Below are 17,500 nucleotides of genomic sequence, written 5' to 3' on the forward strand. Positions count from 1 at the left end.
TCATAATGCAATATAATAAAAAGAATTTTCTTCCTTTCCTACTCCAGCCCCAGTCGTAGACACGTGAACGAGGAAAGACTGGCAGAGTATACAGAAGCAGAATTGCAAGGCAAGAACTCGAGACAATGCGAGAAGTACTATGAAGCGTGTCCTTACTCTTTCTTCGTACCGGCGGTGTCAGGAAACGAAACAGTGGTCTAATAGCTCCGAAAATCACTTTCCCGTATGGGACGGGACCCAGTCAGGGCTTGAAATGTTTTCATATCTGAGTAATTAAAATGACCTTTCTTCCTCCTCATATGTGTTGCCATTTCATCTGATTATCCATTTCTGTCTGTTTTTAATATATATTTTGCTCTGCTTCCAAAGATATAATACTTTTTAGCAAAAAAATTATATGTGAAAATGTTAACTGATGTTCATTGTTTGCCGTTCTTAAAGCATATTCTTGTAATAATGATTCATCTTGTATTTGCTTAATGGATACTGATAGTTTACTGGTGATATAATTCCTGTGAAGCAAAACTACACAACTGAAATACCTTAGTTATTGAAGGGTATCCAGAAAAACACAAGCTGGATTCACGAACGTCCTGTTGAGCTTACTCTCCTTTATGGAAAAATGAGTGTCAAATGCGAGTGAAAGAAAAAGTGGTGAGAGGGCTTAAATGAATTATTGTCTGCTAAGTGTAAGTTACATGAGAAGGGGGCGGGGTGTGAGCAATGTAGAGTAACGACGATGGGTCAAAATATTTGGAAGAGATTTAGTCCGGCTGATAGAATTTGGGGAAAGTGAAACACTTAGATAATATAAGAAGGAGAGAGGGGAGGGAGGCCTAGAGGATGCTCGGTAAACGGTTTGGCAGAAGCGTTTCAAAAGAAGGGCCTTAATATCCATGCAGTGCAACATGGAGACAAGAGGCATAGCAATTTTGGGTGAAAATGCTACGGCATGGGTCGCTGATACGCTGCTGGTGAAGAAAATTTACCCCCCCCCCCAAAAAAAAAAATAAATGTAAGAAGATAGTAATGAGGTAGAGAGCAAGAAAGAATGGGTCATAAATTATAAATCAGTAACTGTTGAAGATTCCTGGAGGTATGAGGTCATTTTTAAGTGGACAGGGCTAACTGCCGATTGTCCATTCTACAAGTTGCATGATTCGGATTTGCTCTATACTACACGCATACAAATTTCAGCGCAATCTTTTTTTTGTTGTTTTTGTTGTTTACAAATGCAGGAGGTAAACAGTGTTTGTCATTCGTCATACAAATGTACAGTACAGTGAACCGTACATTTATTATTATTATTATTATTATTATTATTATTATTATTATTATTATTATTATTATTATTATTATTATTATTATTCTTCTTCTTCACAAGATGAGCCCTATTCATATGGAACATGCCTAAAGGGGCCAGTGGCTTGAAATTCAAGCTTCATAATACTACGGTGTTCAAATGGGAAATACAGAAAGAAGAAGTCGCATTTTAGAAAAGAAAAAATAAATTGACAAACTAATAAATAAATAGAAAATATGTAAATACATTATTAAAACACAAGAAATGTGTTAGGGCAGGGTAGAAAAAGGCATCTGTTTAATGACATTTATACGAAAGGAAATGAGATAGGTTTTTAAGAAGGGGTACTAACGATTTTCACTGGCAAAAATCCGCAGTCTGCTAAGTTAAACAGTGAGGGGGAAAAAAAGAAAGTGAGAGGCAGGCTGATAAAAATATATACAAAGTAAGAGGTAAAACGAGGAGGGCGAAAGAAGGCGACCAAGAGACAGCGGAAATAAGAGGGGAATGGCAAGAGATAAATGGAAATGGTAAAAAGCAAAAGGTTTGTGAAACAGAAAGGAAAATTTTACCAAAGAACAGACGGACAAAATGCAGAAAAAGACAACTGCAAGAACAACGATAAACTTCTTTGGAGTGGAGGAAAAACATTAAATTTCGAATCTTTATTGCGTTTATATTAACATTTCGAGAAAAAAGTATTGATGGAAAATGTAAATACATATAGAAATGTACTTCATCTGCTTCAGAGAATTTCAATTAAAGGGGTGAAAAAACTACAGCTGATAAATACGAACCTGTTTTGCGAGACGTGTTGGAGGTCTCTCTCGCGTTTTTTACCCCGCCCCCGAAAAGGGGGTTTTCGCCCTTGTTGATTATACCTCTCATAAAAGGCAATGTGTTAACAGTGTCTCTATGTAATACCCGGCGTATAAGCTGGGTAGCGTTGTGTAATTGCATACATATTAATCTACATTCTGTTCCAACAGTGCCTTAGAAATCTTTCAAGTTACAACTTCTCGAGGCCTGTTGGCCCTGGGAAATGGGTAAAAGAGTGCTGTGTATGTGTTAGTGCTTGGCCCTCCCTTTACCGCAAAAATGTCATCCGACCAACCTCCAACCGTCGCGCCAATGACCCTGGCACCTAACGATACCTCTGCCCCACACACAAGTTTCGCACTCGCGAACAATTGTTTTTACTTTATACTCGTACTTTACCAATCGAACCGTTCCGACGTCGAGTCTGCTATACAATCTGTCATTGCAACCTTCTCCGATGAGGGCGATCCCCGAAAAGCTTATCCTCTCTCAAGAAAATATCTCATATCACTAAGTGGTTAAGAACCTGCTCGGTGGAAATCTACGCCGATGACCCTTACAATCTGCCTCCAAAGGGGCCTGCCGATCTAAGCCTACCTCCATTGTACCATACGGCAGAAAATGACTTCCAAATGGCAAAATCCCTCTCAGAAAAAACTGAACAAAACTCAGAAAAAATTGAGGAAACAAATGACAAATTTTCACGGATCTGGGACGTGATCAAAGGATTACAGGAATCATTCGATACTCTTAAAATTGTGGAATCAAATAACAATCTTTCACGGCTCTGGGATGCGATCAAAGGAGTACAGGAATCATTAGAAAATCGTGCAATAAGCCACCAAACTCGTTTGACAGAGGCATCTATTGAGTAAAAAAGCCACAATAATGTAATTGTTAAACTGTATTTTTCAAGATACAAAAAAAATACAAAATTACATTATTGTGGCTTTTTTACTCACTCTTTTCGATCACACTATAGTGCTGCACCACAGAGAGGCATCTATTATTTCCTTGCCGCCCAGCAAAAAAAAAAAAAAACCAGCAACACGAGAGAAGTGGGGGTGCGACATGAGGTCGAGGTGACCATACCCTCCTAAGTAGGAAACGCCCTCTCTTCCTCGGATGAAGCACCCGCATCACCCACAGACATATCGGAGGGGACCGATGGACTCCCAACCTCCTCTCCCTCCCCAGTGCCTCCGGTGGAAGATAGATCTTCAGAGATGTTCACCAGCCCTCGTGAGTCTTTCGACCCTACCTCTCCCCTAGAACCCTCCATCGTGGATGATGATGAGAATGATCAAGAGGTGATTGGCGACTGGCGGAATCAAACCAGTAGAAAGAAGAAAAGAGCCTCTCGATTGCCCGCTGGACCAAAGCCCAACAATCGTGAATCACCTCGCCCGAAACCTGAGAAGATACGTCACGTTGTTAATCACAATTTGCGCTCATCGGTAAAGCTAAACACCATAGTAGAGAGAGTCAAGATTCTCACGGGCTCCAACCCTCTTATCTTCCACGAACTCCCATACAAAATTAAACATAGAGTGGCTTATAGGATTACCTGCCTATTTCAACACCTCGATGTTCTTAAAGGCGAGAATTTCGGTCCTTATATAAAAGTTTCAAGATATAACCTAACCCAGGTCCAATACCCACCCAGGGGAACTTACTGACACCCCAGGCTGAGATGAACAACAATTCCGACCAAAAAGATGCGAAAGCATTCACAGACATATTGAAAGGATATGATCCTTCAAACTGGAGCAGATCTGTAGAAAATATAATGAAAATAATTGAAGGGATACCAATCAAAGTTCAAGTTATCAAAAGACTTATAAAGAAAATCTACAAAAATCAACACATTCCAACAAAGAAAATTAATATGGTGAATTTAGTGAATATATTGATTGATGCAATAGGCAAACGAATGCCTAAAGCATGTAAACTATGTAGTGTGTGGTATAGCATTGTAAATCCACAAAACCTGATTAGGAAATGCTATGCTTGCCATGTACCTACTCATCCTACATGTGCAGAAGTACAGCAAAATAAAAATAAGGACACATGAATATTTTGCTCAACATGTCTAGACAAGGTTATTAAATCAAGACTTAATGTACAGATTGTAGAGGATGAAGAAGATGAAGAAGAGGAAGAAGAGGAAAATAGAAAAGAAGAAAATAAGACTGAAGAGATAGAAAAGAATAATGAAAATAAAGAACAGGATAAGAGTATGGATGCAGAGAAACTCATAGATTCTACATATGAGGCAATACAGCAACATACATATGAAGAAATAAATTATGACATGATAAATCAAAATAAAATCCCAAAGAGGCTGTACCCGGATCTTCATACTGATGGGAAAGAGCAAGAAAAAAAAAAGGAAAGAAAGACAGTATGCACCCTTTTGAAAAGATGGAATTGCAGGTTTGGTGAAAGATGTTATTACAAGCATCCCAAGATATGCCACAATTATGAAATCTATGGCAAATGTGCATATCTAGATGGCTATGAGGAGGAATGCAGCGATCTACATCCAAAAATATGTAAAAACTGGAGAGAAGGAAATGGATGTAGGTTTAATAAAAAATGTAGGTACATGCATCCTGTAGCCATGAAGAATAAAAATCAAAATCAAATACATATAAAAAATCAAGGTAAAAATGAAGCAAATAAAGAAAGGAACAAAGATCATGTGATGAATGAAAAAAGCAAGCCAACAACCCATTACGAAATGTCAGCATCACGATATGAGGCATCAGCACCTAGATATAATGCAAAGAACAAGCAATGTATCTATGATGCTAGGGGATGGTGCAGATATGGAGACAAATGCAGGTATATGCACAAAATGAATAAATATGAAGATGGAAGATCAAATATAATGGAAAAGTTGGATTTTTTAATGTACGAATTTCTGGAAATGAAGAAAAGAACAACATATCAGAACAGGAAAGAGACATGGGAAAATCCTTATTATTACCCATATTAGATAATGGAGATAATACGCAAACCATCATAGTGATGAATGCGCAGGGTTTAGTTTCAAGTAACTCAAAAAGAAAGATAGAGTTCTCAGAAGAACTAACCCAAAATGAAAAAATAGAAATAATGAATATAAGTGAAACCTGGTATTCCCAAGAGACTGGTAATGATGACCAGACAAAGGGTTTCCAAACTTATAGATTAGATAGAAAAAATAGAAATCAAGGGGGAACCGTAATATATGGGAGAGACGCCAATCAAGGAAAAATCTGTGAGAAATATAGTAACACAGAATGCGAATTAATAGCGATAGAATTTGAATCAGAAAAATTAGTGAACATTGTAATATACAGACCCCTAATACTAAAGAGTTTGACATAATAATTGACAAATTGGATGATATATATAGAAATCACAAGGACTGGACTATACTCCTATCTGGAGACTTTAACTTTCCTTTCGTAGATTGGAAAGAACGAATAGGAGACTGTGGTTGTATTTATACATGTAAAAAGGAGAGTAATAGTAGCACAGAAGATAAGAGGCAATTTGAAAAGCTATTAGATATGCTACTAGAACATAACATTCAGCAAATAAATCACCTGCCAACAAGAAAGGATAATATTTTAGACCTAGTATTTGTGAACAAGGTGAACTATGTTAAAGAAATAATAGTGTATAATATGAGTATTTCAGACCATCGGACCATAATGTCATAGAACTAACAGTCCGTTCCAAAGCACATGAAAACAGAGATAAGCAAGAGACGAAAAAATGGGAAGGATATGGAAAATATAATTTCTATAGTAAGAATATAAATTGGTCAAAAATAAATGAAGAATTAAACAAAGAATGGGAAAACATATTTGTAAGTGATAATATACAGGTAAATACCGATATATTATATAAAATATTAGAGGAAATAGTGGAAAAATATATACCAAAGAAAAAAAGTAAACATCAGTCACGCATACCAAGAGACAGAAGGATCTTGTTCCAGAAAATCAAAAAGTGGAAAAAAGGTCTTGCAAAAGAAAAGAATGCATGGAAAGTGATGGAACTAAAAAGTAAGATAGAAAATGCAGAACAAAAGATTATACAGTCAAAAGAAAATGAAAAATGGGACCTAGAAGAAAAGGCCCTACAAAATATCAAGCAAAACCCAAAAATTTTTTACTCACATGCAAAAAAGATGAATAAAATAAGAGTAGAAATAGGCCCTCTAAGAACTGAAGGGCGATTAACGAATGAAAAAAAAGAAATATGTAACATATTAGCAGAAAGATACAAGAGTGAATTTACACCTAGAATTGATAATGAAGATAATGATACAGAAATAAGAGATGAAAATATTGAATATTTATCAGACATAGATATTATGGAAGCCGATATTGTGCAGGTTATTAATGAAATTAAAAATGGATCAGCAGCAGGACCAGACAGCGTACCTGCCATATTGTTAAAGAAAGTGGTTCATTCAATCGCAAAGCTGCTCGCAATATTATTGAGACAAAGTATAGATACAGGCAAGATTTATCATGAGCATAAATTAGCATATATTACTCCTACTTTCAAAAGTGGATCAAGACTAGAGGCAAGTAATTATAGGCCTGTGAGTCTGACATCTCATATTATGAAAGTTTATGAAAGGGTAATGAAAAAAAAATATAATGAAACGTTTAATGAAAAATAGATTGTTCAATATAGGACAACATGGTTTTGTACCCGGAAAAAGTACACAAACCCAACTGTCAGTCCACCATGAAAGCATATATAAAAATATGATAAATGAAAAAGATACAGATGTGGTTTACCTAGACTTTGCAAAAGCTTTTGACAAGGTAGACCATAATATATTAGCGAAAAAAATTAGAAAACATAACATTGTGGACAAAGTAGGAAGATAGATAAAAGAATTTTTGCAAAACAGAAAACAGATAGTGATGGCAAACGATGAGAAATCGGATGAAGCTACGGTAATATCTGGTGTGCCACAAGGTACGGTGTTAGCTGCACTGCTGTTTGTGATTATGATTGCAGACATAGACAGTAATGTTAAGGATTCGGTAGTGAGATGTTTCACAGATGACACAAGAATAAGTAGAGAAATTGCTTGTGATGAAGATAGGAACTCGCTACAAAGAGACCTAAACAAAATATATAAATGGGCAGAGATAAATAGGATGGTATTTAACTCTGATAAATTTGAATCAATAAACTATGGTGATAAAGAAGGAATGCTATATGCATATAAAGGACCTAATAACAAGACAATCACAAATAAGGAAGCAGTTAAAGACCTTGGTGTGATGTTGAATAGGAATATGCTATGCAATGATCAAATAGCAATACTATTGGCAAAATGCAAAGCAAAAATGGGAATGTTGTTCCGGCACTTCAAAACAAGAAAAGCCGAACACATGATTATGCTTTATAAAACGTATGTACATAGTCCACTTGAATATTGCAATATAATATGGTACCCATACTACCAAAAGGATATTGCACAAATAAAGAGTGTACAAAGGTCATTTACAGCTAGAATAGAAGAAGTTAAGGACCTTGACTACTGGGAAAGACTACAATTCTTAAATTTATATAGTCTTGAAAGGAGAAGAGAACGCTACATGATCATCCAGGCATGGAAACAGACAGAAGGAATTACCAAAACATCATGGAGCTAAAAATATCAGAAAAAGCAAGCAGAGGTAGATTAATAGTGCCCAAAACTATACCAGGAAAACTAAGGAAAGCACACAGGACATTAATCCACCACGCATCGGCATCGATAATGCAGCGTCTATTCAATGCGCTACCAGCTCATCTGAGGAACATAACAGGAGTGAGCGTAGATGTGTTTAAGAATAAGCTCGACAAATATCTAAGATGCATCCCAGACCATCCAAGATTGGAAGATGCAAAATATACCGGAAGATGCATTAGCAATTCTCTGGTAGACATCAGAGGTGCCTCACACTGAGGGACCTGGGGCAACCCGAACGAACTGTAAGGTCTGTAAGGTAAGGTAAGGGGTATGAGCGCAGGCTCACCTTCTACCGCAAGTGCCAGCCGACCTCCCCAGCTGGCCAACCCCCACCCACCCAAATAATCAACTTGTTCATTTCCCAACCTCGTGAGTGGCCATGGATACAATAGATATAATTTCATGGAATGCTTTTGGACTCAAGCAGAACATTCCTCTCCTAAACATGTTCTGCAAAAACTTCAAAGGCATCATTGCATTACAAGAAATGCTAATTTGGCCACATGACCTTGTCATCTGCGATTCAGTGCATGAAGACTTCAGATCTTTCTCGACCTCATCGATGCAAGTTATAGATCATATCGTAGCTGGTCGCCCGAAAAGGGGCCTTTCTTTCCTGTGGCACAAATCTTTAGACAATATAGTGAATGTGATGACCTATTGGAGTGATGTATTGCTGGGTCTTCAAGTGACAGTAGGGGACTCTAAGATCCTAATAATTAATGTTTATACGCCCTGGGAAAATAACAATAGTTTTATCAACACTGCATGATCCTAGGTGAGTTACACAGCATTATTCACGACCCCGCTGCTGATCATATTTGTATAATTGGGGAACTTAATTCTTATTCCACAAAACAATTTTATAACGAACATACTCGCTTCTGTCAAAATCACGCTCTCCAAATTAGCGAAGTAATGCTCCTTCCTCCCTCCCTCCTCCTGTACCTAGAACGGACACAATTGCAACCTCTTGGCTGGACCACTGCATCATGTCTCCACACTTTCATGATTCAGCTGTGACCAGCACCAATCGCTATGATCTTGCAACTGGCTATGATCACATCCTCTGTCAGGTGTCACAATACCCAATCCCTCCTTACTGTAAACCCCCTAACTGATCGCCTACCTGCTGTTAACTGGGGTTTTAAAAACCACCAGAAAATCAGATCCTTTGGGGTGACCACGGGAAACAGGTTGCAGTTAATAGTTCAACTGGCAGACACGTTACTTTGCACAAACCCAAAATGTGGAAATTACCACCACTGGAGTGATCTGAAAGAATTCTATTCGAATATGATTTCCGCTATGCTTGCCTCCGGCAGGGATACCTTTAGATCTCGCCAAGGCAACTCTCGTAATATATCTGTTTTTATTGCGGAGGCAAAATGGTAGTCCGAGGGAAGGACATTTTGCATTGGTAATGAGGCAGGCGAGAGCTCAATTCAAACTTGCTCTTAAACACTGCAGAATAAATGAAAAGCAACTAAGAGCTGACGCAACATCTAGAAAATTAGAATCTGGCGATTACCCTCGTATTTGGAATGACATTCAATCCCTAAATCCCAAAACTAAGAAACTATCACAGAGAGTAGGAGAAGCCGTCGGTGATGAGGCTATCACAAGAATGTGGTGCAATCACTTCAGCACTATCCTGAATTGCATAAACGATCAAGAGTCCCGAAGGGAAGTAGATAACCTTACCGATAACATTCAGTTTCATTTCGCCGATCGTATTACGCCAGGTGACATCAGCGATGCCATAAACAAACTACCTAATATTAAATTGCCTGGCTGCGATGGTCTTCCTGCATAAGCTCTAAAATTCTGTCACCCGATAATTTACATTTTCCTAGCTGCCCTATTCAGTGCGTGCATAATGCGCCAGTTTCTTCCAGACTCCCTACTCTTAGTTCACTTAATACCATTAATCAAAAACAAGCTCAAGGATGCAGCCGACCCTAGCAGTTATCACATACACACTAATGACAACCAGTTCGGATTTCAAGCAAACCACTCAACCAACACCTGCATCAACATCATGAAAGAATTGCTGAACTATTACCTATCATCAGCCCCTCCTGTTTTCCAATGTTTTGTAGATGTGAGAAAAGCATTTGACAAAGTAAACTACCTGAAGCTGCACAAAAGAGGTACACCTCTATACTTAAATGGCATTTTATATTGCTGGTTCTCCACACAGCGATTGTGTCAAATGGGGTAACGTATTGTCGTACAATTTTGGCTCCCTAAACAGGCTCCTTCAAGGGGGCATTCTCTCTCCATACCTGTTTAATACGTACACACAAGCCTTGAATGTCAAACTGAACTCACTCCCAATCGGGTGCACTGTCAACGAAACAACAATAAACAACCTCAGTTACGCGACGATATGGTTCTGATTTCCCCATCAGTGCAAGGTCTCCAGCGACTCATCGACACTTACCGCAGATATGCAGAGGAATTTGATATCTTATACAACGAAACCAAGACCCAGTGCATGTCGCTGCTCCCGAGATCGCTTAAGCATATTTTTTTTTTTTTTTTTAGCTGATAGTTAAGATGGGAGAAAGAAGAGTGAGGGCAGTTAGCTAGCTAACCATGGTAGGGAATAGTTTAGAAAGTGAAATATTAGTAAGAGCAAGATGCTTTCGAGGGAACAAAGGTCTCCGACACACGAGCTAACTGGATTACGGTACTAACGGCATGTTGGGTCAAGATGACCGGCTGCCTTGGAAGTATCATAAAACTTTATGATTTTACACAAAGAGTGTTTAAATCTACGTCAGCATTTCATGTCTCGAAGGGGATGAGAATTAGGTAATAGTTACTTCTTATAAAGTACTGTATTTGTTACTTTTTCACAACTTAAATGTTGTATCAAGTGCTGTTCAGATCATCTTAAAACAGGCATTCCCGAACGATCATTTAATTTTGTAAGGAACTATGCACCGCACACTGTAAAGGTTTCAGTTTTTCTCAAGCAAAAGTAGCAGATAAATAGCACTATACAATGCAATCACAGTTATTAGCCAAAAGAAGTAAAACCTGCGTCGTATGACTGAAATATGCGTCTTGGTACGTAAAGGCAAAAATGACGAAGAAAATGAAAAACAAAATGCAATGGGAATATTCCATTACCGCCGTCTCTAAGGGAAAACTGCCTTCCTACAGGTGTTTATAAGGAGCACAATATCCTATTGCAGTTTAAATTTTTGTTATTATGGGTCACTACTACGGTATTGTCTTCAAATGGAAACCTCTTAAGCCTCACCGGCCTGTAGTTATTTTAGATTGTTTCCCGCAGGACGGTGACCTTTACTTAAAGAGAGTAGTATACTAGGCATTATTGTTATTATTAATAAGTGTACACGGGACAATATTCTCTCGCTTATTCTGTAAAGTGTTTGACTGCTCCAGTCATCGTATGGAACACATCAACATAGTTTTCTGTTTACATATATACAATTGTCTTACAGAAATCACAGAGCGTTGCAGCTTTCAATGCTACGTACTACATAGTAATTTGTTTACATTTAAATGTATTATACAGTAATGAATATTTTTGTATCAGCACTCACACGAAAATAACGAGAGAGAGAGAGAGAGAGAGAGAGAGAGAGAGAGAGAGAGAGAGAGAGAGGTTACAACGAACCATCGAAAGGACTCAGGTGAGAAACAGGTTTCGGTGGCCAAGTACTTCAGTCTACGGGGTTATATAAACGGATGACTGACCCTCACAGTCACATTCTGCAGCGATTCCTCGTGTAAACAGGTACGTAACGCAGTTCTCCGTTCTCAAGAACGGAAGGAAAGGGAGTTTGTTTTTTCTACTTTTTAGCAAGAGTTTTGGCTTGTTATAGCCGTGGTTAACTTGGGAGAGAGTATGTATCTTTTCATCAAATAAACCAGATATAGGTAGACATTTAAACTGGAATCAAATCTGTGCAAAGAGTTTTGGCCTTTGTGATAATCAAGGCTTAACTATCGTATTTGACTGGACTTTTTTTATTTGTTTATTGTCGTATTTGAATGAGAGAGAGAAACGCGTTCAGGCTGCAGCAAGTTTATGCGTCACCTTGTGACGCTGAATATAAATGTTCATCCATTTTTTTATGAAACACATCATCTGATCACTGAATTAATTTCAAGTCGTGATTTCTATCTAAAAAATCGCATTTGTTTGAATACAGAAACGTACAAATTTTCTGTAATAAATGATTCCACGACACCTTAATTAGACATTTTCTCACTCTCTTTTTGAGAAACACTGACAAGGTCCTTCGTTAATTTGGGCAAAGGTAACAAAGAAATTGATAGACTCGTTACTCAAGATTTGGAGACTGGCGAAGTTGAACAGAAAGTTCTTGTATTTGTTTCACAATGAATGGTGGGTCCACATTCCAGGAGATAATCCCAAATCTTTATGCACACACACACATAAATAAATAAATATATACACATTTATATGTATATATATATACATTATATATAATATATATATATATATATATATATATATATATATATATATATATATATATATATATATATATATATATATATATATATATATATATATATATTATTACCGCCAGCCAGCCGCTGAAGTAGCCACCAACGTTCAATCCAATCAATTAATGGAAACTTGTTGGCTTGCTGCTTCAGCGGCCGGCAGTTCAAATCCCCCAAGATAGGAAGTTAATTTTAGCATCTACTTTCATTCATTATTACTTAGCTTATATATACACACACATATATATACAATATATATGTATATATATTATATATATACATATATATATATGTATATATATATATATATATACTTACTGTATATATACATATGTATACATCAGAAGACAGGAGCAGTAGCTCGGACGATACACGATCAAGAGTTCATGGAAAGGCATTCTAATTGCATACATTTATTCAAGAGCCGACGTTTCACATCGCTTGATGTATTTTTAGAGCTGGCCGTGCTGGACATGGCCTTCGTTTTTGATGGTACTCTTTACAGACAGGTGGAGGGGATGGCGATGAGTAATCCCCTAGCCCCGACCTTCGCCAATATATCTTTATGAAATCCCTGGGGGGCAAATATTAGATAACTGCCCCCTTAGTTTTTACCCTTTATTTTTATAAACGCTACATTCACGGTACCTTCGTTCTCTTCTTCAGACACGACTGTCATGCTGATAATTTTTTAGAATACGTAAATTCCCAACACCCTAACATCAAATTCACTCTAGAAAGAGTCCCATAACTCGCTTGCTTTCCTGGACCTCCGAAATACAAGGGATGAGATAGGCTTCCTACTGGCATTTTTAGAAAAAGCACTTTCACTTTGCTAGGTACCAATTTTAACAGTTCCTGTCTCTACAGTTTCAAGACCAATTCCACATCTACTTTACTTCACAGGGCTCTTACGCTTACCTCCAGATGGACCGCCATTCATGACGAAATCACGTTCCTACCCAACTATTTTAACAATTACTGTTTCCCACTTGTTATATTCCATAGATCCCTCAGTAAGTTGCTCAATCTTATGATTGATCTGCCTATAGTTCATACGGTCTCTAAATTACGTCTATATGCAAATTCCCCTTCCTACAAGATAATGAATTCAGGAGAAAATGTATTAGCCACCAGCGTTAAATCTGAAGCTGATCCCGAAGAACCCACGAACCACAGGATCCTTATTCCATTCTAAGGATAGATTGGGTCCTCTGTTTGCATCTAATGTGATCGATCTATAAGTATACCTGTCCCAGATGTAGTCTGGGCACACACATTGGATGCACCAGGAGACTACGAAAAGTCCGAATTTGCTCTCATCAGGGGGTTAGCTACAGAACTGGACGCAAACTATCTAGCCCAGATCAATCTAACATAAGGAATCATGCTAAAATTTGTAAAACTCATATAGACGCCAACGACTTTAAAATTGTGGGAAAGGTGCGAAGTGAGGAGGAACTGACCACTTTCGAATCCATAATGATCAAACTGACCATTCCAACACTCAACAAGCAATCATCATCAACACAGCTGTTTATTGCTTATTCTTTTTTTTTTTTTTTTTTTACCCCGTGTGTCTTTTTCATGTATGTTGTCCTTTACGCCAGCCTAGCCTTCACTACCAATATGGGCAGGTTTTACTCGCTGTTCTGCCTAAGATATAAATAAGGTGAGACATAAACTTTGTATATATTTTCACATTATATATCAAAGTGTTTATTGTTTTAACCTCATTTTCAGCCTTGAAAATGCATCAGGCGTTGTGAAACGTCGGCTCTTGAATAAATGCATACAATTAGAACGCCTTTCCATGAACTCTTGATTGTGTACATATATACTGTGTGTATATATATATATATATATATATATATATATATATATATATATACTGTGTATATATATATATATATATATATATATATATATATATATATATATATATATATACAAATATATAAATATATATATATATATATATATATATATATATATATATATATATATACATACATATATATATATATATATATATATATATATATATATATATATATATATATATATATATATATATATATATATATATATATATATATATATAAATTCCCATTGCAGGGTTATAGATATTAAAAAAACAACACGACCATACTGAAAGATACTGACGCTCCCTTATTTCTCTTTCTTTGACAGCGAAATGGCAAAGCTTCCACAACTCTCACTGGTGATCAAAATTTTGTCTCTTCTGGTAGTTCCCGGTCTTGCTAGTACCTTGGAAGAAGAGCAGTAAGTTACAAGGTCGTTTTCCACTCTCTGTCTCAGTCTTTGGCTGAGTTAATTCGGTATATTATAATATATCTGTCGTTTAATTATTGCAATTTTTCTTGATAATGGCATTATTTTATATTCTACACAGGAACTCTTATAACCCAAACGAGGTGATACAGCTGACTTCGGACCGCCGTCTGGCTTTCCCAGTTGAAACTGTGATTGTATTTACTCCAACCATAAGGCTGCCGATGGATAAAGACCTCCCTTCTGGTTTCTCTAATTCCGCCTCCCTCTCTCTCCCCATGATTAGTAAGTGAAGCAGTCGGTTTGTGTTGCGAGGTAGTTTCTGTGTAGCTCAGGCAACTATTTCGTAATTAAAACATGATTTCAAAAGAATTAATTTTTCTTGTGTTTAGTTCCGTTATCCTCGGGCTTGGTAACCGCCCCCCCCCTCTCTCTCTTCAGTTATTTGGGTAGCTGGTGTTGATGACAGGATTATTTCTTATAGAGGATTAATACACTGTAATTTTAATATACGAAAATTATGTGAATTCGTGAAGCGACAGAAAGTGTGGTAATTTACTCTGCGTATTACTACATCCTCCCCGTTCATGCTCAGTGTTCTACAGCGACTAAATTTCTCTTCTGCAGTTAATTGCGACGATCTCGGAATGACATCCGTCGAGAACACCTGGGGAAGATGGAAACGAGAAGCAACGCCAAGTGTTGGCAACTTGGCTGGAGGCGACAGGTAAGTGCAATAATGCTATGCATATGCAAAGTCTATTAATATATACATAATTGCATGATTATAATCACACTAACACGTGATTTATGTGTCACTCTTTACCACAAGAAAATGAAACAGTGGATGTAAACCCTGACCGGTATCGACTGTTTATCAAAGCCATTTTTAGAAGACTGGTTCAGAATGGTAGAAATTTACATTGTATACGCTAGAGTGAAGTATATTGCTTCCAGTATTTCATTTTTGTCGTAATGTGTGGTATATCTGCATAAGTAAAACCAATCATATATATAAGCTGGGTTTGATCTACCCACTCAAAAGTCATCACCATATTCATGAAGGAATGGAAAGGAATATAGAATTGAGGCCAAACGCCAAGTACTGGTACCCATAAGGTCATTCAGCGCTGAAAGGGAAATTGAGAGTAAAAAGGTTTGAAAGTTCTAACAGGGGGGAAAACCTCGAAGTTGCACGATGAAACAATTGCAGGAAAGGGTGGATAGCACGATAGAAGAAACAGAATATGAGTAGGGGAGGTACAGTGCAAGGAATCAAAGGGGTTGCACCAAGGGGCCGAAGGGATGCTGCAAAGAACCATAAGTAACGCCTACAGTGCACCGTGATATGCATTGCTGGCACTAACCCCCTCCAGGGCACATTCGTGATAGTCAGATGCTTGACGCATATTTATGATTAGTAACTGGATGAAGTCTGACGTCAATAACCTCCACACCTTTGTGTCTGAAGGGAAGTCTTGTACAAGATCGTGGAGCGCAACCTGAACTCGGTGGGCATCGACGGGAAGGCCTGTCTCCTGAGGGCCATCTGCGAAATGTTCGTGGCGCCCCTGGACCACCATGGACTGGTCGGGGAGATGCTGGAGGTCTTCTTCAGGTGAGGAAACGAAGTTTCTTTTCATTAAATGAAGACAAAAATGCAAACAGATTCACAAATACTACGTCACACACATCATTCAGTACGGAATTCACTATACCTATGGGATAACTTACACCCAAGGGGAATCATAATTGATAGCCGAATGGTTCGATTCCTGGCTGCGTAGATGCGCTTATAAATTATAATTTCCCTTAGTTCAAGTTATTATTAAGATATGTGTGAATATATATATATATATATATATATATATATATATATATATATATGTATACATATATATATACAGTATATATGTATGTACATATAATTATATATATACATATATGTATATATATAATATACTGTGTATATATATACACACATACATATATATATAAATATATATACATATACTGTATATATAAAAATATATATATATATTATATATATATATATATATATATATATATATATATATATATATATATATATATATATATATATATATATATATATATATATATATATGCTGTTAAAACAGAATTCCATCTAATATCAGGGAGCCTGCAGAAATGCCAAAATGTGGAAAATAAAGGTTATATTTCAGAGACCAAACTGTCTCTTTCCTCAGTTAAATAGTGAATGAGAAAATATTACAGAAAAGCGGTATTTGTACCAGAAGATCCATTGGTCAGCTGTTAAGTCGCTCCAGTTGACAGTTTCTCTTTAATCTTCTTATTCGCTGGCTGGAGGAAGAATTTATCTGTAATATCTGAATCCCAAGCACCTCTTGAAAGATTCATGGTGTTTTCTTGTTTAATCAAAGCTGATTCCACCATCTGGCTTTTGAACCGATAATTGCTGCTATAAATTATACGAGACACATTCCAGATCATTCTGTGGTTATGGTTATTTTTGTGGTTAAAAATAGTGAGCTCTGTTGTCCTACCTAACTGAACGGTGTTGCTATATTAATCTTTAGGGGAGTGATTTGCCCGTGAAGCCGATATAAGATTGGTCACAGTCGAGGCAAAGGATTTCTTAAACTCCTGTGTCTTTGGTTTTTTTTTTTTTGTTGGATGTTAATCAGGGATTTGGCTAAGGTATTTGGGTAGGTAAAAACAAAAGGGTTAGAGTTTCCAAGACGTTGACACAGACACTTGGAAACTCTAACCCTTTTGCTATTACCTACTCAAACACCTTAGCTAAA

General features: G+C 37.1%; 3 protein-coding genes across 7 annotated transcripts in view; 2 read left to right on the forward strand and 1 right to left on the reverse strand.

The window, feature by feature from the left end:
- The window catches only part of LOC136847099 (uncharacterized), a 6,221-nt gene extending 5,809 nt beyond the window's left edge, over window positions 1-412 (forward strand). Inside the window, exon 6 of the mRNA XM_067118407.1 lies at window positions 48-412. Within this exon, the coding sequence (XP_066974508.1) occupies window positions 48-201 (154 nt within the window). The 3' untranslated portion in view covers window positions 202-412. The remainder of the gene's footprint in view (window positions 1-47) is intronic.
- LOC136847102 (AH receptor-interacting protein-like) overlaps window positions 1-17,500 on the reverse strand; it is a 756,409-nt gene that overhangs the window by 88,410 nt on the left and 650,499 nt on the right. The window lies entirely within an intron of this gene.
- Window positions 11,532-17,500, forward strand: part of LOC136847486 (uncharacterized) — a 72,852-nt gene continuing 66,883 nt past the window's right edge. The window contains exons 1-2 of the mRNA XM_067119229.1: window positions 11,532-11,655; window positions 14,589-14,681. Of these exons, the coding sequence (XP_066975330.1) occupies window positions 14,593-14,681 (89 nt within the window). The 5' untranslated portion in view covers window positions 11,532-11,655; window positions 14,589-14,592. The remainder of the gene's footprint in view (window positions 11,656-14,588; window positions 14,682-17,500) is intronic.

This window comes from Macrobrachium rosenbergii, chromosome 16 (genome assembly GCF_040412425.1).
Source record: "Macrobrachium rosenbergii isolate ZJJX-2024 chromosome 16, ASM4041242v1, whole genome shotgun sequence".
NCBI classification, from domain to species: domain Eukaryota; kingdom Metazoa; phylum Arthropoda; class Malacostraca; order Decapoda; family Palaemonidae; genus Macrobrachium; species Macrobrachium rosenbergii.